The 26,972-nt window shown below is 50.6% G+C and overlaps 1 protein-coding gene across 2 annotated transcripts in view; it reads right to left on the bottom strand.

Moving 5' to 3' along the window:
* The window catches only part of PRKCB (protein kinase C beta), a 214,530-nt gene extending 196,316 nt beyond the window's left edge, over positions 1 to 18,214 (bottom strand). The window contains exons 1-2 of one of the 2 annotated variants that reach the window (XM_074322927.1): positions 17,613 to 17,960; positions 16,698 to 16,729 (exon numbers count right to left, since the gene is read on the bottom strand). In XM_074322927.1, the coding sequence (XP_074179028.1) occupies positions 16,698 to 16,729; positions 17,613 to 17,785 (205 nt within the window). In that variant the 5' untranslated portion in view covers positions 17,786 to 17,960. Of the gene's footprint in view, positions 1 to 16,697; positions 16,730 to 17,612 lie in introns of both variants that reach the window. The other variant, XM_074322926.1, reaches the window with a different exon arrangement.
* Between the last annotated feature and the right edge of the window lie 8,758 nt (positions 18,215 to 26,972).

Raw genomic sequence — 26,972 nt, forward strand, 5'->3', positions numbered from 1 at the left:
TAGCATGTGGCCTCTCGCTTCTCCTCCCACCTCGCCGACACGCTTCTGCTGCTTCTGCTTCCTCAAAACGAACTTACAACTTGGGCTCCTCTGTGCTGCAGCCCAGGACCTTGGCCATCGAGCAGCTCCCCGTGTCCCCACCTTACCACCATGACAGCACATGTCACGTTGTGTTATCAGTGTTTGATGGATGGGTCTTTCCCAGGAGCCTGGGCTGCTTGAGGGCAGACACGTGCCTTATTTCCCTGTGTCCCCCTGTACGTGACAGTGTGGCCGCATATGCCAGCTGGCCACACCGGGCTATCACTCCTTTTCTATTACTCTCCTCTGAGTGCGTTCTCGAAAAGAGACACAGGCGTGTAAACCACACCCTGATGTGCCACGTTCTGTGCCCTGGACAAAGGCCGATCAGGGCTCCTGGCAGAGAACTTGAACCACAAGCTTCAGAATCAGACGGCCTGGATTTGTCTCCCTCTTCAACTACTTCATAGCCTTGGGAGCCAGGGCCAATACTTAATGTCCCTGAGCCTTGGTTCCTTAATGGCGTCCCAACGAGACCTACCTCGTAGGGGGCTGCAGACTTTACACGAGATCATGTGTGAAGCATTCAGCCCGGTGCCTCAATCAATTAGAAGAATTAATTAATCTTCGGGGAAGTATTATCATCCCGTGGACACGCCTGCTGCCTGTGACCCCTTCCTTCCAAACGCTGCAAGGACTTTCAGAGTTCTCAGCCTGTCCTCCCAGCCCAGCAGCTCGAACACAAAGAAATCAGCTGACTGGGGGTCGCAGGACCCCCAAAAGATGTGAGGTCAGAAGCCACTTTCTGAATTCCTTATTCCTAAAAGCCTAATGATGTGCCAAGTCCCCCACTGGGAGAAATAATTTAATGGAACATTTCTCCCACTAAGGAATTTCCACCGCGTCCTGTCACACTGTGCCGGTTTCGCCCACGGCCGTGGCAAGTACACTCTGCAACCCAAGAGACGAGCCGATGACCAAGAGGCACTCCAGAGCCCGTGTGACTGCTGTCCTGCCTCACTCCACCGGGGGCGTCCCCAGCAGGGCGCCCCCGCACCCAAGCCCTTCAGCGTCTGGCTCAGACAGACCTGAATTCAATCGAGGCTCGGAACTTTTGAGCCAATTCTTTACCCTGGTGAAGCCTGTGGCCCTATCAATGCACGTGAAGAAGAAAACCTTAGTGGATGGTCAGATTCCCAGGGATGGAGTTTGTGGAGAGCACAGCTCAGTGCAAGCCCCACCCGTTAGCTGGCTTTCTCACCGTCCTCACCGCTGCTGCCACCGTCGTCATCAGCATCAGCAGCTGCTTTTTCTAATTGTTTTCTCAGTTACAGTTGACATTCACTATTATTTTACATTAGTTTCAGGTGTACAGCATAGCGCTTAGACATGTCTATACTAGTTACGCGGTAATCCCCCCAATTCGTCTAGCACCCACCTGTCACCACACATAAGCCGCTGCAATATTACTGACCATTCCTGTGCTGTACTTGACATCCCCGTGACTATTTTGTAACGACCAATGTGGACTTCTTAATGCCTTCCCCTTTTTCACCCAGCTCCCCAAGCCCCCACCCTCTGGCAACCAACCCTCAGTGTGTTCTCTGCATCTATGAGTCTGTTTCTGTTTTGTTTGTTCATTTATTCTGTTCTTGAAAGCATCACCAGTTCCATAGAGGTGTGTGCCTTCTGTACGATCCCAAACTTACATCTATGTGTGAGTCCCAACTCTGTGTAACTCTGGGAAAATATCTTAACTCTCTGTGCTTGCATTTTCCCAATATGAAATGGGAATAACAGTAACCTCACAGGCTGCGGTGAGGATTAGACAAGTTCATGTACATAAAGCTCGTAGAACAGACACATACGACCTCGTAGGTGTCTCGATAAATGTCAACCCGAGTCAACAGCATTGAAAGCCTTATTTGAAGATGCCCAGGAAATGGAAATCCGCTGACCTGTCTGCCAAGCTGGCAGAGACACCCCCTCCCACCCCCCAGGACTAGAGAACACACACGTACACTCAGGCAGAACATACACATACACTCAGTTCAGTCTAGCCCTGATTTTGTCTTTTTTGTTGAACTTGACTTTTCTGTCCCCTCTGGAGCACCCTGGGGCCCCTATGGCCCTTGGGCCCGGAATCAGAGAAGGCCAAAAGGAAAGCACAAGGCCAGCTGTCATTTGGGCCCCCGCCTATGGGGAAACCAGAGAATATAAACACACACTGAATCCCAGCCTTGGAAGTCCCAGCTGGAGGCCCCTTCAGCAGCGTGGCCCCCGTGGGGACACAACCCACGTCCGCGCTGGCACACTGTTCCCACCTTTCCTGGAGGCTCTTCCTCCCTCCCTTAGTGCTGGTTCTGTTCATAAAACACTTCTTTCTCAACCCACATTATCCCCCAGCTCCTTCTCACTGCGGGAGTGGGACAGCTCTCTGCTGCCACTTGACATTTCATCCAAGTGACGGTCCGTCCACTAAAGCCAACAATTCCACTTAAAAAAATACTCTTACCCACACTTAGAATTCGACTTCAAAAGAGAACTTCCATCAGCCATAGGTGAAAGCTCAAAGAGGATATAACGAAAATAATCTTGGAACAGTGTGATGGGGTGAGAAGAAAACGTCTAATTGGAAAGAATTCAAAACAATGCATTTGTCACCTCGAGCCACACAGAAAGCCTCAGCCGTCAGGGGCCCATGTCATGAGCCTCCAGTGCCTGGACTCTACTCCCCACAACCATGTTCAAACCGCACTGACCATTCCCCACGGGGGACACGGCTTCCACCTGACCCAGTCCACAGGGGCCTAGGTTTGTGCGCACGAGACAAGTTTCACGCAACAGCCCTCACGCTTCCTGAGTCTGATGCCTTCTGATAATTCCCCTTCTGTTTGTCATGGAGTCCATCACCGACTAAATCGATTTCCTGACCCTCTAAGGAGTGAGGGTGCGCAGTTTAAAAAACACGTTTAGAGGAATTCAAGAGAACGCGCCCCACAGCGGAGCTGCAACAAGGTGTGACGGTCAAGAATGCCAAGGCATTGAAGCCAAGGGGTCCAGGCTGAGAATCCGGGTTTGGCTCTGCGATCCGTCGGGAGAGCGGGTCTAAGGGGAGTAAGGTCGGGTCTGATCTCCCTCCTGGTGACTGGCTGACCTTGGACAAGCCATTCCCACGTCCCCAGGCGTGCGTGGGTCACGGCTCTCTGTAAAGGGGACTCCAGTTCTGAGTCTACATGGCAATGAAATCAGCTCTGTGCAGAGGCCAACGCAGCCGCAGGGCATAGGAACGAAAGGTCAGGGAGGGCCGGTTCGGAATGAACCTGGAGGAGAGGCCGGGAAGCGTGCTGAGGCCTGAGACCCCCTGACAGCTGCAGAAGCAGGACAGTCATCCCCGGGGAGTTGGAGGCCAGCAGCGCACAGCTGCTCCCTCCCAGGCAGCGTCCCTTGAAGAAGGAAACCACCGTCCCAAGAGCAGCCCACAGGGTACAGGTTCCCACTGTCCCCGCGCCAGCCACGACATGAGCTCTGGCCCATCACAACCACTGCACCACAGCTCAACTTCTCCTTTCCCAGCTCCCCTCAATCACTCATCAGTGCTGTTCCCATGAGCTACTCCCCCCACCAGCCACCTGCGCGCAAGGCCTCATCTTTTAAGACACGGCAACAGTGACACCGGCCCGAGTGGCGACAGGAGAGCTAAGCAAGAACGGTGGCTGTCGGATGTTCCTCAAGGATAGTTCTGAGAATTCCTCTTGCTCAGAACTAGCAGTTCCTGGGCAATCACGTTCTTTGTCTCCTTCAGTCCCCACGGCACCCTGGGAGGTGGGCTGTGTCGTTACCTTCACTTCACAGGCGAGGAAACCGAAGGTTAAAGAGGTGAAGAAAGGAGCTGAGGTCTGAACCCACGCCCTCGACCGCATCCCGCCCCACGGCAGCGCCGTGATCGCGTTACACAGATTCCCCCGCAGGTCTGTCCCTTCCTCGCACCCCTCCCTCCTCCTGCTCCGAGTCTCAGGCGGGCAGCGCGGTGCCAGGCGCACGGCAGGACCCGCATGGCGGTAACGGGAAGAAAGGTGGGAGTGGTCGTAGCCATGGCACTGGGGGTCAGTGTCCCAGGCGCACGGAGCCCCGCCTCTCACCTGCCCCACGAGGCAGGCCCTCTTCTCAGGTGGCCTCACGTCTTAGAGCTGCGCCGTCACAAGGTCCTCGCTGAAATTAGCCTGGTAAGTGCCCCAAAGCGCCACACGCTCTGCAGCTTCTCCCATCACCAGGAAGAGTGTGTTCCCTCCTCTGCGTCCTCCTCATTTCCGGGACAGGCGTGTGATTTGCTTTCACGGAGAGACTATGGCACAAGTCCCACTGTGCAGGTTCGCAGCCCTGGCGGGAAGAAGCCCTGCAGCCTCGGCTCTGCCCAGGGCACGCACCCGCCACGTGACCCGCTGCCACGTGACCTGCCGCCACGTGACCCGCTGCCACGTGACCTGCCGCCACGTGACCCGCTGCCACGTGACCTGCCGCCACGTGACCCAGTGCCGGCTAGCCCACCAGAAGGTGAGAGTCCACCTGGACAAAGGGCCCAGGTGTCCCAGACGTGTGAGCCTGGGGGCAGCAGCCTATCGGGCCTGGACCAGAAGGGCCACAGCTGAGCCCAGCCCAAATGACTGACCCCCAGAAACAAGAGCTAACTAAAAACGGTGGTTATTTTAAGCCACTAAGGTTTGCAGTGGTTTGTTACACAACAGATGGTTGGCTTGGTAGGTGTCCGGTCCAATATGCCAAAGTAGAAGCACCAAAGGATTCTTCTATGGGAAAGAGGGCGCATGGGCAAAAGACAGAGACCGACTGGGTGACCCTACCCGTGACTGGAAGAGAAGAATGCGGGACACACACTGGCCACCAGCAGAGGCGGCAATTCGGACTGGAGATACTGACAAGGACGAGATTGTTCCCATAGTGAAAAGCAAGAAGAATGCTTCTTTATTTCTCTCCTGGTAACACAAACAGACCCAGCTCTCCCCAAAACACACCCTCCTATGTGTGATAAGATAAAGACGTCTAGAGTTTCACATCGCATTTCTACTGAAGTCAAGTGACAGATAAAACTGGATACATCATCCCGCAGAAACTAAAAGGAAACGGTGGCAGGGGCGGCCGGATGGCTCAGTTGGTTCGAGCGCGGTGCTCTTAACAAGGTTGCCAGTTGGCTCCCCACATGGGCCACTGTGAGCTGCGCCCTCCACTAGATTGAAACAACTACTTGACTTGGAGCTGATGGGTCCTGGAAAAACACACTTAAATACATCTTTTACAAAAAAGGGAACTGGCCACGGGGCTGGAAAGGGGTTGCTGTGTTGACTCACACCTGCTTCTTTTCCTCCCTGACCGGGAGCTGGCCGGTGTGTCCCAGGACCCCTTGCAGTTGACATGGCCCCGTGCCTGAGCTCTGGCCGACAGAATGGGACGCTAAGTGGCACACGTCCCTTCCAGGCTGCAAGGGCGGTGAGCGCTTTCGGAGGTACCCTCTCCTCATCCACCAGCCCGGAGAGGGAGCTAGTGAAGCACAAAGACCAGCGGATCAGGGTCACCAACAGCCATCAGAGCCGTGAGGAAAAAGTAACCCCTTCCGGCCAAGCCGCAGAGACGTCAGGGCTTATCTGTTACAGCAGCTTTCAGAGAGTCTTCCCAATACCTCAACTCAGATAGAATTCTTAAAACGCAAGACCTAAAAATAGCTTATCAGCTCAAGTTTTCCGGGGTACTAACAGAGCTCAATTACTGGGTGGGAAGACTGTCACGGTGCCCTGGCTTTGTCACCGATGGGCAATATGGGAATGGGAGCTGTCCCCGCCAAGAAGACACACGGCACCGTCCCTCAATGGGCGACCAGACGAATTTCACTTCTGGGTGCACAACGGAAGCCCCAAGCTCACCTCTCTCGGATTCAGCCTGTGACGATTCTTAAATGCTGCTCGTAACGTGAAATATACGAAACAGGAAAGTGGGCACAAGTACGCAGCTCGATGAACTTTCACCGTCTGAACACGCCCTATAACCGGCACCCAGACCGAGAAACAACATGGCCAGCCCCCCAGGGGCTCCTCTCAGTCCTGAGCGGCCCCCCCAAGGGTTATCACTGTCCTAACCACTATCACCTAGGACGCCTTTCACCTGTTCCTAACTGCAAGTGCATGGAATCACACGGAATGTTCTCTCTTGGGTCTGGCTTTTCCGGCTCACGTTATGCTTGGGGACATCACCTATACTGTTATCTGTACCCCACTCGGTCTCACTGCTGCATAATAGTCCCCTGCGTCCCCACTAGTCCACTGCTGGGGGGCAGATAGGCAGCTCCCAGTTTATATGATGGGAAAGGGACTTTTCACTCCGTCCACCAGGGTCCGTGATGAACAGAGGCAGGCCCTTCAGCGGAGACATCGTTACCTTCACAGAGAAAGTTAAAACTGCTGCAGTCACCTCCTTCTGACAAATCACTTCCCAACAGGTCTGATGAGGGCAAATGTTCTCGGTTCCAAAAAAAAATGATCAGAGCTTGTAAACTAGGAAGTGAGACACTCTTTATAAAAATCACAGATCGCGCTGTCGCAAAACGAGCACCAAAACCCAAATCAAAAGACTCCCCCTATTGGGTCACTTCTCCCCTGTACCCTCATTAATTTAACAAGTGTTATTGAGCACCTGCTATGTGCCAGGTATTGAGCCAGGTACCCCAGAAACGATGGGAAATGAGACAGAGGTGGTCCCAACTCTCACGAAACTCCAACTGTGGTGGGGAAGACAGATCCTAAAACTTACATAAATACACAATTAAAAAATGGAAAAATGACAAGCGGTTATGAGATCGTACAAGGGGACACCTGATTTGGAAGATCAGGGAAGGCGTCTGTGAAGAAGTGACATTTGAGCTCAGTTCTGAAGGATGAGTAGGAGGTGAGCGGGGGCAGGAGAGAGGGGGGAGCGATTCGCGCTGAAGACAGAGCATGTGCAAAAGCCCTGGGGTGGGCAGGGGTGTGTCATGATTGAGGAAGACGAGTCAGGTCTCCAGCTAGAGAGTTAAACGTGAGTGGAAAGGTGGTACAAGGGGAGGTGAGCGAGGGCCCAGGTCAGGCAAAGACGTTAACTCATTTAAGGCTTCTGGGCTTGATCCTGGGAAGGAGAGAAAGCTGGTTACCAAAAAGCTGCGTATCTGCCCGAAATCCAAAGTGGTGCCTCCCCACTCTGTATGCCAGTGCCGCTTCCCGAAGTGCAGCCTTGGCCCAAATAGACTTATCAATACCCCCAGCCATACCTTTTCCTACGCACGCCAAAATCCAGGTAACTATCAAAATTCTCATTTGCAGCACCGCCCAAGCTGTAAAGCATGACCCCACCTTTGGGGACAGAAGGAAGCCCTTTAGCATAGGGCTATCCCAGAAGTCACCAGTCCAACGAGACAAGAGGCAGCCCTGCAGACCTCCCCCTCCCGCTTCGCCCACACTACTCGTCAGCTTCTTCTTCAGCCCCAAAGAGCCCGTGAACGTTCCATCCAAGGCCTGAAGGGAGCCGCAAATTTAAAGGATGAAACGGTCAGAGATTTATTTCAAGTTGAAACGCCATCAATGCATTTTCAAAACAAGGCAGCAGATGGGGCAGGCACAGGTTTCAAATCAGCTTTTGGAGCTTTCCCCCAACTTAAAGCACCGAAAGCTGGGAAATGGTTCCGTGGAAAGCACTGTACTCACCCATGTTCAAATCACAGCCAACCCCCAGCTAAGCGCATCTGGCTCAGATCCGCTGAAAGCTGCACCCAATGGTCCCGACCTCAGGAGAGCAACACATCGCTTCCTGCGTCATCTCCTGGACTCAGGAGCAGTCCTGTTTCCTCCCCACCAGGATCATCAACTCGGTAAGGACTAGACAGCCCCCAGCCCCCAGAATAACGGAAACAGACACTGTTCAGCCAGCACTCCCTGGACGTCAGGTGCCGAGGAAACACTTGACCTGCGCCCCACAAACAAGGCACTTCATCATTACCTTTTACCTCTAAAGAGACAAAAGCTCAGAGTTTAAGGGACATGTTCAAGTTCCCACAGCAAGAAGCCAAGATGTAAACGCCTTTCCGTCTCCGAAACAAAAACCCTTCCCTGTCATTGCCGCCTGTGCTCTATAAACACACACTGGAGATGTGACAGCAAAAGAGAAGAAGCAAAGGAGTGGGAGGGTTCTTTTCAGAGGAAAAATCATGTCTCTGGCCCCGTGCACCTAAGGATGCAGGGAAAAGATCACACTACTGTTAGAACCATAAAAATAACCCAGTGGCCACCTCCCAAAATAGATCAATCACCAATATGACTGACACCAAATGTCTCTTTAGGATGTGACAAATACCCGCAGCCCCCAGGGGCTCTGGTAACACTTCCCCACAGCCTCTAAATGACCATTTCAGTTTCTCACCCCTGACCTCCAACCCCGCAAGCCTGGAATTTCAGGATCTGAGTCACTGTAATTATTGTTTTAAAATGCATCTCAAGCTCCTCTTTGGCAAACACGTGGCCATTGGAAGTGGCCCCACATCACACTTTAAAGCAATGACAACAACCACTTTCTAGTCACTGTACTGCCTTCACAAGGTCCAAAGCCTCTGCCCTGCCATTCATCTCCCACCACACACCCTCCCTCACACACCTCCTTCCTGTCCCCTGCGTGTGCCCTGTTCTCTGCTCATGTCTCAACCCGTGCTGTGTTCTGCCTGAAACACCCTCCCTGGCCCCCCACCCCCCTGTCAATCTGGGAACTCCTACTCCTGCTGGAAGATTCTTCCAAATGTCACCTCCTCTGTGCAATCTCCGCCACCCCTTCCAGGATAAAGGATGTCATCCAACGTGTTTTTACACCCTCGGTGTAGTACTTTTCGTTTATGTATCAGAACTAATTGGCCATGTGCTGGTTTCCCCTGGAAAGACCAGGAAGCTCTTCAAGGTCAAGGAAAGTGTTATGTTTCTCTGTCAAAGCCCATGTTGCAACCTGACATTATACAATGTATTTCTTGTTCACTGCTCACGTTCCAGGGCCTGAAATAGGACCTGACACATGGTAGGGACTCAATTAATGTTTTCTGAATGAATGGGTAGATGGACAGATGGCTACATGGATGGAGAAATGGATGAATGCAGGAATGGATGGGGTGGATGGATGGATGGATGCTAGATAGATGGAAGAATGGCTGGGTGGATGCATGGATGGATTGGTGGATGAGTGGATGGGGTGGGTGGGTGGGTGGATGGATGGATGGATGGATGATGGATGGATGATGGATGGATGGATGATGGATGGATGATGGATTGATGGATGGATGGATGGATGGATGGATGATGGATGGATGACGGGTGGATGGATGGATGGATGGTGGATGGATGATGGATGGATGACGGGTGGATGGATGGATGGATGGTGGATGGATGATGGATGGATGACGGGTGGATGGATGGATGGATGATGGGTGGATGGATGGGTGGATGATGGATTGATGGATGATGGGTGGATAGGTGGGTGGGTGGATGGATGGGTGATGGACGGATAAAGAGAGGACCATGTTTCACCACCCCAAGGTCATGGAGCCAGAGAGACAGAGCCAGGATTTGAAATCAGATCTGTTTGACTTTTGAGCCTGCACTCTCAAGCCCAATTTATCCTGCATGTCTAGAAGCCCAAAGTCTGCTCACTGGGCAGTGGCAAGGTGAGAGAAGAGTCTAGAATTGCCCCCAAGAACATGGTTATTGTTGAGCTAAGCTGATCCATGTACTCAGCCAATGCCAGGAGTCAGCAGGAGGGGATCGGGTTTGAGTCCCCCTCTGACTCAGTAGGGCAGCTTTCTGCACGTGGGCTGAGGGACAAGGGGACACCCAGCAGGCACTACCAACAGTGACAGTAACAACGGCAATAAAAAAAAGATTGACCCTCCTGAATAATAGCTACCGTCTCCTCCAGACCCTGCCAGAGCCTGGCGTGCTGTCCCCTGCATTCCTTTGCAACATCGAGCTTCCTCCCAACACTGACAGTCATTCCCAGGCAGGACAGGTCCCCTTCCCTGTTCACAACGAGGAACAGCCCGTACGAAATTAAGCCCCGAGGTAGAACAGGACCCGGCTCAACACTAGGTGAAAGTGGGGGGCAGGGAGAATTACAGGTAGAAAGGAACCGTTCTTTATGTTCTCACAATTCCCTGTAGTTCCTTTATAATAATAATAATAATAAAAACCAATAAAGAACAATAACTAAGTGCCAGGTGTGTATTCAAGACATCTTAGCACCAAACTGAGACTTTCTCTGTGATGGAATCAGAAAGATGGGAAGAGAATTGACAAAGGATCTTTCTCTATATGAGTGTATTTCAACGCCGTTTATTGTGAAACTAAAGTCATCTTGCCAATGAGAGAAAGTACCTAAGCAAAAGGAATGAGCCGCTGGAGATGGCAGCCACGGATCCAGGGCGAGGAGCGCAGTTGGAGGCCATGCCAGGAACCCTGTGCCCCCGAAAACTGGCGTTCAGCTCACAGAGGCCTTTCACTCAAATGCTTGGCTCTCTCTTCTCATTTATTCTCAACCTATGGGCTCAGACTTGCTCCCTCTCCTCTGAAATGGTCTGTTTTCCCCGCTTTGGAACCGCCATCTCAAACTGTAATCCCTGAACAAAAAGGAAGTCAGCTCATTATCGGAGTTCTTAGCTAAAAGGAGATGAAGTTCTCTTGTCTGTCAAACGGAGAGAGAAGCCATCTTAAGGCAACCACCTAATTCTGCGAAATATTCATCTTGCAGCCACGGCAGAATAAAGAGCCAGACCTTCTCTACACAATGTCAGAGATAAGCCCTCCTGTGTGTCTTCGTCCAGCACAGGAGCCCTCTCACCACACAGACCTTTCAGCTCTGGCTCCTTGACAATTGAGACTTTCTCCAATCACCTCATGGGAAGTTCGGTTTTGGGTTTTGGGTTTTAATTCCCAGACCAAAACAATTCCCTGACTCCCGCCCCAATCATGGCGGAGGTTAGTATCCCATTAGACATCCCCACAGCGCCCTGGGCTCTTCAAAGTACGTAACAAAAGTGAAATTAAAGGTTGGTGTGGTGGTTCGTAGAATGTCTCATCTCCCCATTGCACTGTAAGCTCTGTAATAATAAAGACCGTCTTAATCTATGCACCATTGTATTCCCACCATCTGAAATAGTTCTTGACACACAGAACTTAGTGAGTGAATGCTTTCCGGAAGGATGGATGGATGGATGGATGGGTGATGGATGGATAAATGGAAAGGAAAAAGGAAAGGAGGGAGGGAGGGAGAGAGGAAGGATAAATGGACAGATGGATGGGTGCATGGATGGATGGACAGGTAGACAAATAGCTACGTGTGGTAAATATACAAATTTCCTACCAGATTTTCAAGCAGCCATCGCACCTCCAAATGCCATATGTAAACACTGGATTTTGTACACTCTATAAAAAGGCCCACAGTCCATCTTTAGAATATCACACAATTGCATTGGAAAGATTGGATGAGTGAAGTCAAAGAACCCAAGACATGAGATGAACGGCCAAGAATGAAAAGGGACCCAGCTTTTCAATGCATCAGCCAGAGATGATGAGGTTTTCAGCTGACCCCCCCACCCCCCAAGAATCCACTGCAGTGGAGTCAAAACACCAGAACACGGAGTTTAAATTGTACTTAGTAACGTGACTACCAGTGAAAAGGAGCCAGAGAAGATGCACAGCCTCAAAACTGTGGCACGTTAATGTTGTGTGTGTGTGTGTGTGTGTGTGTGTGTGTGTGTGTGTGTGAGGAGAGAGAGGAAAGAAGAGACCACAACAGCAAGGATGTGTATAATTATTTTCAAACCTCCAGTTTATGCTGTGACTAGTGACCGTCTCTGTACCGTTTTCTCTGTTGGCCGACATACACCATAAACATTCTGTATCTGATTCTGGGCGGTACCTAGAGTATCATTAGCACTCGGAAATAATATATATTTTTTAATTAGTTTCGAAGAAACTTACGCCATATCAACTAGATTTTCAAAGGTCATATTTTCCATATTTACTTAGCACGGCAATCTGTTGCCCAGTGACAAAGCTTCAGACTGTCCCTGAATGCACCAAGGCTCAAAATTAATTTGCTGCTGTCCCTCCAACAAGTCAACCCTCCTTTTAAAGACCCAACGTGAACCCACCTACAGATTTTTATTTCAGTTGAGACTTTGGGCCTGAAATCCCACTTCAGGTGGGAAAAATTTAAATGTCAAATCATCAAACCTAAAGTTCAAAAGCCTCTGCCTTTTTATCCACATAGAACCATCCAGACATATTCAGAATAAGCCAGAACGGAGCGGGGTTTCACTCCCAGGCCTCTGGGAAAGGAGAGAAGCAAACTCCAGTAACTTGCAGCCTGACCTGGTAATTGCGCACACACGTACACACACACACACACACACACACACTCACACTTACACACACAAATAGGTCTTCTTTATGATTTTCTTGAAAAAGCTCCACCTGACATGCAGGGTATCATACGTCCATAGGAAAAACAAGGCCAAAAATAAAATTAAGCTGTGATTCATCTTTGGCAGTTTTTTTAAAAGTGCATATTCGAATCTATACACGTTAACTACAGACGAAAACGAACTTGTCTTCTACGGAGCTGGTATTAATGAAAACAGCAATGTTTGGGTCCCTGCCATGCTTTGGGGTTTTTTAAGAATAATTTCTATTAGAAGGCTTAAAAACATGTTGTTTCATCGACACAGGAAAGGGAAGAGCAGGTTTACTCACTGTAATCACCAGTGCGAGGTCTTCAGAGTCAGAAAGTTACTGGGGTTTTTTGAGAGACTCCATGACAAGTTTAGATCTTTCTCACAAGGACAGCGGTGAGAAAAGATACTCTGAACGAGGCTGGCTGTCCGGGCGCAGACACTGAGTGTTACCCAAAGTCAATGAGGAAACACACCTAGGAAGAAAACCCGTCCCCATATGCAAGAGGGGTACACTCATCTAAGGAGTTCCAGAATTAACTTTGTCCCACGGTTTCCTGCAGCTCATCGAGTAATAATGATCGTCTCGCTTAGAGTCACTGGCACTTAGTATGACTCCTTCGTCTGACACATCACCCTCTCTATAAGGTTGGTACTATTAGCCCCATTGCACAGATGGGAAAATCAAGGCCACTGTAGGTGATGACTTGCCAAAGGTCACACAGCATGCAGGTGGCAGAGCAGAGATTCAACCCAGCTCGACCTCACTCCAACGCCATGCTATGAACTCTGAATCTCTGTATTCTGTTGCCTCTCTACTTTGACTAAAGTGACTTCCTTTAAAAAAAAAAAGTTTTCCTCTCTGACAGACTGCAAAAGCTTCTGGGGTAAGGGTCTAATCCCACCCAAAGGCTCGTCCTAACGACGTTGGAAGCGCAGCTTCTGGGCTCCTCTGAAGAATAACAGAGAGGTCTGCCTTGCTTCCCTGAGGGGGGGTCCCACTTCTAACCCAGAATTGAGGCAGTTTCATAACAGGGATTCTGGGCCCCAGTTCCCCACCATCAGAGGCAGCCTTAAACTGCCTCACAGAGAGTGGTTTTTATAAAAACTGACAGTGTGCAAACAAAAAGGGAGAAGTTATGTGGCAGTCAACTGGAGTTTTGTCCTCTAGCAGGACAAAAGCAAGAAAACCCATTCTTAAGCTCCCCTGGGCACGCGGAAATCCCAATGTCCCATGGTTTATGGACTTCCTGCCCGTCCTCTGTCACCCCATCCCAGCGTCCCGTTTCCATGGCAGCACCATGGAGCATGGAGGCTCAGTGGTTTCCTCGCCTTACGATCATCCCACACACCTCCTAGCCAAGAACGGCAGAGACGATATCCCCCTCCCCTTTCACTTTTGTAATGTCACACACGCGCGCACGCGCACGCACGCACAACGCACGCACGCCTTGCTTTCAGCTACTAGCTACCTGAAATTAACATGACGTTTCCCACACACTCCTTTGCAACAACGTGTGGGCATGTGATTAAGTGCCGGCTAGTAGCACAGAAACAGGAGAATCTGGTGGCAATTTCCACGACGGACAGTGCCTTTCTTTACCTTTGCTTCCTGCTGGTTGGAATAAGGATGTGACGACTGGATACTCTAGCATCCTTCTCGGACCATAAGGTCACTGTCACGCCTGGGATGGTGGGGCAGAAAACTGAAAGGAAACAAGCAAGGGCCCTGGGCTCTGGATTCCTGACTTCGAGGTGAGAATAAAACCTTGTGTATCTTCTAGAAAATGTGGATCCTATTTGAATGAGATTCGCTGGAGGAGGGAGCACGCGGTGCCAATTCATCCCAGGTGACTCTGAGTGTCTGTGGGGATCGCCTCCCCCTTCCTGGATGGCCCCATCCCCTCACTTGCTCCTTCCCCCTCCAGCCCAAATGGAATACACGGCCAAAGCCATGATCGAGGGTGACCAGATATCCACAGCTGGATTCTGACTCTCACCTGGCAATGGGCTCCACAGCAAAGCAAGCCTGCAGCCCCGGTCTTCTCTCTCTCACACCAGCTGCCCCCCCTTTGGGGTTGTCTGGGGACAACCCTAAGAGCCGAGATTTTTCTCAGTGCTTACTATGTGCTAAGCTCTGGTCCGAGCCCCTTGTGTACTGCAACCACTTTCAGACATTCAGCAACTTTTTAAGGTAGATAACCGTTGTTGGACCCATTTTATAGATGAGAAAGCCGACGTACTAAAAGGCTAAGGAACATGGCTGAGAACTCACAAAGCCAGGATTCAAAGTGACAGTGACAGGCTATACATATGCCCACTACCCCATGCTGCCTCTTGGGGAGAGGAGAGAGAGAAAGGTGATTAAAAAAAAAATATGGCCTAAGGAAGTGGCCATATTTCCTTAGAACCTTAATTCTGCTCTGCTCTCCCTACACCAGAAAATTCCTATCATTTTCCAGACTTTGAAAGAAAGGATCTCCTGCTTCAGATGTGTCGTCACCTGCACATTCTGACGTGACTTTCCAACCTGTAACTGCGGCACAGGAGGGATAAGGCAGCAGCAGTCAAAATGTTTCCAAATCTCCCCCGTCCTCAGCAGGACACAAAGAGAAACAGATTCCTGGAAGTGAAAGGTGAGCTCAAACACCTGCCCTGCTGTCTGGCCCCAAGACACCAGGGCCTTTTCCTAGAGGGACAATCCATCCAAGCTCTAGAAGACAATGAAACTGTGCCCCAGGACCTCAAGGGTTGGGATTTGGGGAGCCCTCCAGCACAGTGCGTGAAACTGGGAGCCCCAATCTCGGAGGAGAGGCTGGGCGGGCCTACGGGGGTTGCTGACTGAGCCGGCCCTGCCCCAGATCTCAGGTGAGAGGACACAGGGGTCTCAGAAGACTGCAGTGCCATGCTTGGAGCATTCTGTGCAACTGACAATGCCACCCATTCACAGGGACGGTTTCACTTTTTCTGGAGGGCGGAGGAACCAAGACGAAACCATCTGTCAATCAGTGTCAAGTCCCATCTCAGGCTCATCAACACTCAAACACTTTCCAGATCTAAACCCAGGGCACCAGGTGCTCAATTTGCCCCTAAGACACACCCCAAAAATCAGACATCCCTCACCAATCTCAACCACACCTAGACTAAAATTGGGGGGGAGAGCGAGGCCTTTCCAGACTGGAAACTGAAAACCCAGATGCCTACAGGGACCAGAAATGGGTGAAGCCGGCCTGGGTGGGATCAACGGAGACAAAGCCGGGCCTGTGTGCCCAGCTGTGCAAACAGCCGCTCTCAGCTCCAAAGGGTTGTTCTAACGAGAACGTGGGGCCAGCTCTCAGCCCACGAAGGCAGAGATGCAGGTATGTATTTGAAACCTCCCAGTTCTAAAATGTTGACCTCAAATTCAAAAACTGTTTGACAGCCGACGGGCCCAACAAGCCTGCAGGTGCTTTGGCCCTGGCGAGCGAATCTGCAACCAGAGACAGGTGAAGCTGCTTACAGGAGACCATGGCCCGGCTGGGCCTCCCTGGGGGGCGTCAGGGAGCTCAAACCAGATGCGAGGACCCAGGAAACCAGTCATGGGGAGGCCTTCCCGTATCCAGGCAGAAGAAAGGGCAACTTAAACTGGGATCTGAGAGGCACCCCATCTGGAAACACCTCCTTCAGAGAGCGAGGAGGCCCAGGGGACAACCACAGTCACCACTCCAGGGGACACACCATCTGCAGAGGCGGCAGCCACCTGCGGAGACCTCTGGGAGGCAAAGGAAGAGGCAGCACCTCACTCTGAGATGAGGAAGGGCAAGAATTGGGGGGGACGGGTCCTCCCAGTCACCCCCGCCCTAAACACTTCCTCCAGAAGCAGTACTGACAGACCCGTTTTAACTCTCCCGGTGCTGGGAAGGTAGGGAGAAACGGGGGTTGCACTCCCTTGGCATGTGGGGCTGCCCAGCTCCCCTGGCCTTTCCTGGATGGAGCATCACAGCCCCATATATACACACACCCCTTAAATGGACCCTTCTGTGGTGGTGAATTCCTAACTTGGGGGGGGGGTCACTCGGACAGACGTGATTCCAGCACGCTGCCTAAGTCCGTGACCTCTAGAAAGTCCTTTACACCATCTCGCCCCACAAATGGCACCCCGACCCCCACAGCCTACCTTGGCACTGGAATCCTTGCTTCCCGAAGCCCCTGCCAAGGCAGAAAGAGACATGTCAGGCAGCCGGAAGGGCCCAGCCACCAGCTCATTGCCCCACAGTCACCGCCCTCCCCCTGCCCCCCAGCCCAGGTGCAACCTCCCAGCCACAGGCGGGTGCCCAAGAGTCTTCCGCTTTGGGGGGCAGGGGAGGGGTGGGGAGCTCGGCGGTATCTCCCACCTCCCCTCAGAAGGCAGAAGAGAGGAGGCTGCGACCACCAGGTGGCGGGTCAGGGGAAGCGTTTCCTCCGCGGTGGGGGCGGAGGGCAGGCGGGAGATCTGCCCGCAGGGTGGCCCGAGCACCCTCGGGGCGCGAGGAAGTGGGCCCCGCGGCGGCGGCGTTCCCTGAGGGGCTGGGAAGGGAAAGGGGACTCTCGGTGTCTAGAGTGACAGGGGAGACAGGGGCCTGCTGCCAAGTGACCCGGGAGGGCCAGGGAGTGGGAAGCGGGGCCCGGGCCCTCCTCAGGGAGGCGCGACGAGAGAGCACGGGGCGCTGCCCCCGGAGACAGGGGAGGAAAGGGCGCCCGTGCCCGCAGGGAGATAGACAGGACACCCGGGGCGCTGCCCCCGGAAAGGAGGGGAGGGGTGCGGGCGCCTGGAGCCGGGAAGGAGGCGGCGAGATAGGGAACCCGGGCGAGAGGGCACTCGGGGCGCTGGCCTCCGGAAAGGGACAGACCCCGCGCTCCGGGCGGCCCCGGGGCGCTCGGGAGGCGGCTGGGAGGGAGCGGGCAGGAGGCGCCGGGCGGCCGGCCGTCTGGGGCCCGGGGACAGGGGACCCGCGGGGCCGGCGGGCTGCTCCTCCCCGGGGGCGCCGAGGGTCCCTGCGCCCGCGCTGCCCTGGGGGCCCCGGGAAGGCGCCCCGCGCCCGCGCGCCCTCACCAGATGAAGTCGGTGCAGTGGCTGCAGAAGGTGGGCTGCTTGAAGAAGCGGGCGGTGAATTTGTGGTTCTTCACCTCGTGCACGTTCTTCTGCCGGAGGGCGCCTTTGCGGGCGAAGCGCACGGTGCTCTCCTCGCCCTCGCCCGGCGGCGGCCCCGCAGCCGGGTCAGCCATCTTGCGCGCGGGGAGCCGGAGCCCGCGAAGGGCCGGCCCGGGGCCGCAGGCTGCGGGCTGCGGCCGGGAGACGCGGGAGGAGGCGGCCGCGCGCGCCGAGCTGCGCCTGTCACTCGCCCAGCTGCCGCCGCTCGTCCAGCTGCGCTCGGCACCGCTGGCCTCAGCTGCGGGGGAGGGAGGCGGGGTCCCGGCAGGACCCGCCCCCTCATTTGCATCGCTCCCAGGCCCCGCCCAGCGCCGCCAGCTGCTTTACATATTGGCGCCCCGCCGCTGCCCGCCTCCCAGGGAAGTGCTCTCCGCCGCAGCGCTGCGGCGCGGGCATCGCAGCCTGCGCTCGGCAGACCCGAGCCTAGCCCCCGAGGTCGTCCTCGGCCCAGGGCGGCATTAAGGAGATGAGACCCTGGGGTGCGCTTAGGGGCCGACGGGGGCGGGGGCTGGAGGGTGGACAGTGTGGGCGCGACGGATGCCCCCCCCCCCCCCGGCCGCCGAACTCTGCAGAGACTGGTACCCATCCACCCCCTCCATCCATCCTATTGGTCACTCTGCACGCGTCTCATGGAAGGATGGTCTCCCGCTGTCACTCATTCAGAAAGGCTTGAGGCCCCACACACTTAAACAGCCGCACACACGTACTGCGGAGGTAGGGGAAGAGGGATCTTCATTTTATATACATGCAAAACTCCACCACAAAGACAACGCTTGCTTTTGCTTGCCCGACCAACTAGAAGACAGCTCCCTACCTTCTGTCCATCCTCTCCACAAAGAGAATCCGTTTCCTCAACTGTAAAAGGGGCTAATGCGGAGGGTGATGTACTAGGTCCCTGTTTCCTCAACCTTATTAATTCCTGACCCATCCCCGATGCTAGTCCTATCTGTGCACCATCTGGGGAAAAAAAGTCTTTGTGGTTTCTGAGTTTGAATAGCAAGAGGTAGCCATACTATTAAAATCTCTCCAAATGCTGCCAGCTGCCCCACACTGCTGCATCTGGGCCTTCCTTTATTTGTTAAGGAGGGAGATTAACGAGGGCTACCGATGTTAGAGACACACAACCATCCAACTGGGACTGTCTCCTGGACGGCAGGAGGGAAAGGTAACCAAGAGAAACAGTTGTCCAGGGGAGAAACGCACTGTGCCTTAGCGCCCTGCGCGTGCGCTCCGTCCAAACAGCCGCACCTGCCCCCACCCCTCACCCCCGCTCGGGAAGGCCGCACTGCATCAGATGAATTCTGAACACCGAACTCCGCTACCCCTGGGCTCTGAGAGCAGGCGCTGCTCGCTCTCCCCTGTGTCACCAGCACCGGGCTCAGTGCCTGGCATCTCCTAGGAGCTCAATGAACTTTGGTTAAACGAGTGAGTGTGTGAACAAACGCGTCACTGAAAAACTAAAGGGCTCGCACCCCCTTATAAGACCCACCCGTGTCAGGAGGTGTTCAATGATGACAAGCAGCAGGGACCATGGGAGTCAGGCCCTTGACTCTGCCTTATTCGGTCCTCCCAGCAACCCTGGGCAGGTCTGAGAACTCACTGTGGACAAGCATCTGAGGCTCAGCCTGATCAAGATAGACCCCCCAAGTCACAGGTTGTAGGACGGTGGTCAGGCCGGCCTAACTACAAATCACACCGGTGATAAAGGGCTGAAAGAGGAAAGGATGGAGTCACACCAGCAACCCTGAACGTAAGGATGCTCAGGGCCTGCTGTGATGATTTTGCCTGGACGCTGCGGAGCGGCAAGTCGTTATTAAGTGGCCTGTGAAGAGCAAAGGCTGTCCTAATAGAATGTCCCTCCCCACGTAGTAATTCCAAGGTAACGAGGGAAAAAGTAGCATGCACTTTTAAGATGGACATGCGTGTTTGGGAAATTGGATGTGCCTGTCTATTATTAGTCCTTTAGGAGGCCCCATCCCCTCCCAGGGAGGCTTGGGAAAACCTCCCAGGAGACACTGCTGCTGAAGTCGATTTCCTTTGAACCGATGAGCTGGAAGCTTGCAGCCCACATCCTGCCTTTGAACGAGGTGCTCTGGATGTCTTTGGTCTGTAACAACAAACAGTCCCTGATGGGGCCTGGGGATCAAGGGCTGATGACCAGAGGAGGGCCTGGGGGACCAAACAACCTCTGGGTTCCTGGAGGGGCTGCATCATCCGAGGACAGTCCCCACCCGACCTATGACCTACGTCCCTGCAGGGCAGGGGTCTCAAACTGGAGGCCCTTGATTACAGTTTTTAGCCTGCCTAGTGAATTTTTAAAAACTTTTTGGCTCATGTTGGGTAGAATTTTACCTAAATATCCACATTCTGGCTTCCTTAGGGGGTAAAAAAAACATATATGGATAAATTGGCTACATGGTGCCTGCCTTCGTCCACTCATTCGTTCATTTGTTCATTCGAACAGCACCTACTCTGTGCTGTTCCACACATTAAATAAAACAGAAGTAAAGTCTGCCTTTGTAGAGCTTACAGTCCAATGGGGAAGAGACACGATAAACTAATAATACTAGGTGGTGTGGAGATATATGCTGTAAAGAAAAAGAAAGCGTGGCAAAGGAATGAAATCCCTTATAAGGGGACAGAGACTTGAATGAAGCGAGGGGCTGAGTCGGGGGTCTACCTGAGGGTAGAGTGTTCCAGACACAGAAAACAGCAAATGCACAGGCCCTGGGGAAGGAGTGTGCTTGGCGTGTTGGAGAAGCGTCAGGGCGCCGCTGTTGCTGGGTGGGGGGCACAGAGAGGAGGGAGCAGCTACGGGACGCCGCCAGCAAGGTGGCTGGCCTTGCCAACGACGTGGTAAGGACGTTGGATTTCACTCTGGGGCATGGAAAGCCATCGGAGGGTTGAGAGCAGAGGAGAAGCCTGATCTGATTCCCATTTTCTTTAAAGGTTACCCGAGATAATGTGGAAAACGGGGTGCAGGGGAGGAAGAGCAGAATCAGGGAGAGCTGAAAGGACAAAGTGACTTGTCCCATACAAGGGACCCCCAAGAAGATGAGGAGCAGATGTCTCATCAGAAACTTCGGAGGCCAGAAGGCAGTAGACTGATCTAAGCAAAGTGTTAAAATAAAATAAAAATTGACCAAGAATCATATAAATGGTAAAACTGGCCTCCAAACCGTGAGGGAGAAATGAAGACATTCCAAGAAAAACAAAAGTTTGGGGACTTTTTTACCCCTAGACCGTCGGTGCAAAAATGTAAAGGGAGTCACACAGGTTGGCATGAAAGACCACTAGGCAGTAACTCAAAGCCGTGAGAAGAAATAACGATCTCAGAAAAGGTAAATATAGGGCAATTAACAAAGCTAGTGTTGCCGTGAAAACGGTTGGTAACTCCACATTTTGTTTTCTACATCATTTAAGAGACTAATGCATCATAAAAATAAAAACATTAGTTTATGTTTTGGGACATACAATGTACAAAGACGTCATTTTGTGACACTGGTGACCAAAAGAGGTGGGGACAGAACTGTCCAGGAGCAGAGTTTTGTAGGTTGTTAAGCCGGTACAAATTCAAACTAGAGTATTTTAACTTTAGGGTATTAAATGTAATCCCCATAGTAACCACCAAGAAAATAGTTGCAAAATGTGCACAAAAGGAAATGAGAAGGAAATTAAAATGTTTCACTACAAAAAAAAAAAAAAATCAGCTTAACACAAAAGAAGAGAGTAACACAGGAAATGAGAAATAAAAAAGCTGAAAGGCACACAGAAAACAAACAGCAAAATGACAAAAGTAAGCCCCTCCTTATCACTAATTATTTTACATGTAAACTCTCCACAAAAGACAGGGATGGGCAGAATGGATTTTAAAACTATGATCGCACTATATGCTGTCTACAAGAGAATCTGTTTAGATCCAAAGATACAATTAGGTTGAGAACAAAGGGATAGTGAAAGCAGGATCTGGAAGACCTAGTTCTACACCAACGTCACAGCAGCATTGTTCCCAGTAGCTGGAATGTGGAACCCCCCCAAGTGTCCACCAGCAGATGAATGCATAAGCAAAATGTGGTCTGTACACACAGTGGAATATTAGTCAGCCTTCAAAAGGAAGAAAATTCCGGCACACGCTGCAACGGAGATGAACTCTGAGAACGTCATGCTAAGTGAAAGAAGCCAGTCACAGAAAGACAGAGCGTATGGTTACACTTACAGGAGGTACGTAGAGTAGTCAAATTCTTCGAGATCAAGTAGAATGGTGCTTGGGAAGAATGGGGAGTTATTGTTTAATGGGCTAGAGAGTTTCAGTTTTGCAAAATAAAAAGAGGTCTGGAGATAGTGTGATGGTTGCACAATGACATGAATATACTTTCTACCAGTGAACTGTACATTGAAAATGGTTAAGATAATTTTACGTTTTGTGTATCTCACCACAATTTGAAAACTGGGGTGGGAGAGGCAAATGGATTAATTGATACAGAATTTCACTTTAAGATGAGAAAGTTCTGCAGTTGGGTGGTCGTGATGGCTGCACAGCACTGTGAATACACTTAGTGCCAGTGAACTGGACACTTAAAATGAGGGGTTAATTTTAGGTTTTGTATACTTTGCAATAATACAAAAAGTAAATGAGAAAAAAAACTAATATTGATTAGATACTAATGGTGAATCAGGTCCTGTGCTAAAAACACTTTACATGCATTGATGTTTCTGCTGTGTGATTCCTGTATTATCTACAGATGAGGAAACTAAGTTGCAAAAAGGCTTTGTAGCTTGTAACTTGGAAAACATGGAAGTTTGTGCTAGAAACTGGCAGCACACTAAGACATGAACCCAGATCGTCTGAGTCCAGAGCCCACGCTTTTAACACTACACCTGTTTGTATGACATCCCCTGGGAAACACATTCACATCTGGTAAGGAGGGAACACTTCTGTCCAGGAAAACTCGACCAGAAAAGACAAGCAGCTACCTCACAAAAAAAGTTTTTGTTGCAATATAACATAAATACAATAAAGTACGTTAATTTTAAGCCTATATAGAATGTGTTTGTACATAGGTCTACACCTGTGTAACCTCCACCAAATCAAAATACAGAAAAGTTCTAGCTCCCCAGAAAACTCTCTTGCACGCTTTCCCAGAAAACACCCACTCCAGAAGGAACCACTGTCTGACGTCTATCATTGTAGGTAAGATTTATTTATTTATTTTAAAAGAAGTTTTTAATTGTGGCATAATATCTGTAACATAAAATTTACATCAAATGTTACATAATATATGTAACATATGTGGCATGATATGTGTAACAAAATATGTAACACAAATCCATGGTGACAGAAGGAGAACTGACTCTGGGTAGTGAGCACACAATATGATTTATAGATGATGTGTTACAGAATTGCACACTTGAAACCTATGTAATTTTACTATTGTCATCCCAATCAATTTAATAAAAAATATGTAACAAAATACATGTAACATATGTAACAAAATGTACCATCTGAACCCTTTCTTTTTTCAGTTGTATTGGGATATGGTTGACATTGTATCAGTTTAAGGTGCACAGGATGATTATTTGATATATGTACATATTGCAAAGCAATAGCCTCAGTAAGTTTAGTTAACGTCACTCATCTCACATAGTTGCAAATTCTTTTCCTTGTGCTGAGAACTTCTAAGATCTACTCTCTTAGCAACTTTCAAATATATAATACAGTATTGCTAACTAGAGTCCCATGGCATACATCACATCCCCAGAACTTCTTTATCCTATAACTGGAAGTTTGTATCTTTTGGCCCTTTCAACCTTTAACCTGCATCCTACCCTCCCAGCCCCTGGCAACAAGTATTCTCTGAGTTTAGATTTTTAGATCCCACATATAAGTGGGATCATAGTGTATTTGTCTTTCTCTGATTTATTTCCCTTAGTATAATATCCTCTAGGTCTATCCCTATTGTCACAAATGGCGGGATTTCCTTCTTTCTTTTGGTTGAATAATACTCCATTGTGTATCATGTGTAACACATTTTCTTTATCCATTCCTCCATTAATAGACACTTAGGTTGTTTCCATGTCTTGGCTATTGTGAATAATGCTGCAGTGACCATGGGGGTGCAGATATCTTCTCAAATTAGTGTTCTGGATTTCTTTGGGTAGATACCCAGAAGTGGAATTGCTGGGTCATATGCTAGTTCTATTTTTAATTATTTGAGGAACCTCTGTACTGTTCTCCAGAGTGGCTGCACCAATTTACATTCCCTCCAACAGAGCACAAGAGTTCCCTTTTCTCCACACCCTCACCAATGCTTTTTATCTTGTCTTTTTGATGACAGCCATTCTAACAGGTGTGAAGTGACATCTCATTGTGGTTTTGGTGAACGATTTCTAAGTGTACAGCTCAGTAGTGTTAAGTACACTCAAATTGTTGTGCAACCCATCTCTAGAACTCTTTCCATCTTGCAAAACTGAAACTCTATACTCATTAAACAACACTCCATTTCCTCTGTCACCAGACCCTGGCAATCTATTTTCTGTATCTCTGAATTTGACTATTCTGGGTAATTCGTGTACATTGAATCACATAGTATTTATTTTTGTGTGACTGGTGGTCTTGGCTCGGGCTGCTGTAACAATGTATCACGGACTGGGTGGCTTCAACAACAAACATTTATTTCTCATGATTCTGGAGGCTTGAAGTCCAAGGTCAGTATGCCAGCAAGGTCGGGTTCTTGGTGACAGCTCTCTTCCTGGTCATGTCTTCACATGGCCTTTACTTAGTGCATGCATTCAGAGATAATGAGAGTGATAGAGACAGAGATAGTGACAGAGATAGAGACAGACATAGAGAAGAGATAGAGATACGGAGGGGGGAGAGGGAGAGAAGGAGAGATCTGTGTCTCTTCTTTTTATAAGGCCGTTAATCTTATCATGGAGGCCCCACCCCCATGACCTCATCTAACCCTAATCACCTCCCAAAGGCCCCACCTCCACCTACCATCAGATTGGAAGTTAGGGCTTCAACAGATGGATTGGGGGGGAACCTCACAAACGTCCAGTCCACAGCGCTGGCTTATTTCCCTTCGTATAATGTCCTCAAGTTTTATCCATGTTGTCGCGTGTTTCAGAATTGCCTTCCTTTTTGAGGCTGAGCTCATAGATTAGTCTCGCCTGTTCTTGACCTTCAGATAAATGGGAATCAGAGAGTGTCTGGATTTTTCCCTCTACATAGTACCTGTAAGATTCATCCATGGTTTCTGGATGTCAGTGTTCGTTCTTTTTGTTGTTGCTGCGAATGAGAATACCACAGTTTGCTTGTCCAGGCAATGTCGGTGTCCATTGGGTTGTTTGCATTCTTAACGCGTCTTTTGGTGAACGGATGCATTCATTTCTCTTGGATAAATACCCAGGAGTGGAATTTCTACCACCAGCTACTTCCGGTCCTTTCACCTGACTCCAGACAGCTGGCCCTGTACCTACCCCACTCTTAGCTGAGGCCTCCCAGGGAGAGGCAGCGGCCCCTCCAGCTTCCCCTTCGCCCCTCCCAGGGCCTCCAGTACCTGGGCGGCTGCTCAGAGCCCAGCAACAAACAGGAACTTGAACAGGAAGTAATTGTGGGTAAAACGCTGCGTAATAATGAACACAGCACAATTAAACCCAATCTTCAGGTCAGGGAAAGTTTTCGTTTGGTTTCCTAAATTCTAGAAAGGGAAACTGAGAAAATGAAGCCATGAGGGCACAAAGGGAAAGGTCAAACATCCAGATGGGGCTTTGTCACCACCATGGTCCTCCACGGTGGCTCAGACCCAGGGGTACACTTCAGTTGTAGGGTTCCAGCTCCGCTACCCTCCTCTTTCCGGGGGCTACAGGCAAAAAGGCAGTGGCCCGCTCACAGTCTGTTCGCAAGCGTCTGAGAGGTATTGAAAACCCTCTACCGTGTTTCCCCGAAAATAAGACCTAGCTGGACCACCAGCTCTAATGCGTCTTTTGGAGCAAAAATTAATATAAGACCCAGTCTTATTTTACTATAATATAAAACCAGGTCTTATATGCTGTAATATAATATAATATAATATAATATAATATAATATAATATAATAATATAACATAATATCCAGTCTTATTTTACTATAAGACCAGGTTTTATATTAACTTTTGCTCCAAAAGACGCATTAGTGCTGATGGTCTGGCTCGGTCTTATTTTCAGGGAAACACGGTAGCACCAACCTGAGACTTCTCCCCAGTGTTTTCAGAACAACTGAAAGGGAGTTAAATGAGGAATGCCTCTCACTGTGAGATTCCATGGCGTTTGGTGGCACGTGACAGCCACACTGTAAGTCACTGCAGGGTCCCCACGTTGGGACCAGGATGCTAAGAGATGACTGAGTCTGAAGAAGGAGTGTTTTCGCGTTCAGCCCATGACGCTGCCTGGAAGGTGGAGCGGGGAGCGCCTTCCGCACAGCCTTCCGTCTGCCTGGAGCCTTCCTTTCCGGACATTCCTCAGCCAGGCAGAGGGTGAGGAGAGTGAGGCACTCAGCTTCAGCCCAAAATTTAAGGGGGAGAGGGGCACGAAGAAATCAGTAAGCAAGATAAACAATAGTTCATTGCAATATATTTAAAAATGGAAACTAATGCCAAAAAAAGAAACAAACCACAATGAAGAAAACATCAACCTTTTACACAAACCTACGATCTGATGGTCAGGATTAGGGTCAGGTATGTGAGGCCAGGTCAGGTAAGTGCAGAATCAACCTCCACAGAAATTGTTAAGATTCACGGAGCTAATTCCTGTGATGTGCTTGGAAGGAGCCAGAGTGTGTTTTCACTGTTACCGTTATTGCTGCTGTTAGGTTACTGCTGCCGTGTTTGCTCCTGGACAGAGAGGGGTTTGTTTCGTTGCTGGGTGTCGTGGGGATCTGCCAGTCCCATCCCTGCCTCTGAGAATCCTTTCCTGAGCCTTGGATTTGAACTTCAGTGCCCCTCACCTGTGATGCTCCCACATCCTGAGTTGACCTGATCCTGGCACTTACCCTGCACGGTGTCACCTGTTTACTCGTCCACCTCCCCTGGTTACCCAGGACCTGGGGGGGGGAATGGGGACGCACAGTCCTATGTCACTTATAGCAATTCGTCCTCCTTGGTGCACAGAGCCTGTTACATAGTAGCTACTTGGATCGCATTTGTTATCTTCGGGGAGTGCAAACCGGTGTCCAGAGACCCCTTCTCAATCCTTCTTCAGTAGGATTTAGGATTGCACCAAAT

This window comes from Rhinolophus sinicus, linkage group LG18, assembly GCF_036562045.2.
Source record: "Rhinolophus sinicus isolate RSC01 linkage group LG18, ASM3656204v1, whole genome shotgun sequence".
Taxonomy (NCBI): Eukaryota; Metazoa; Chordata; class Mammalia; order Chiroptera; family Rhinolophidae; genus Rhinolophus; species Rhinolophus sinicus.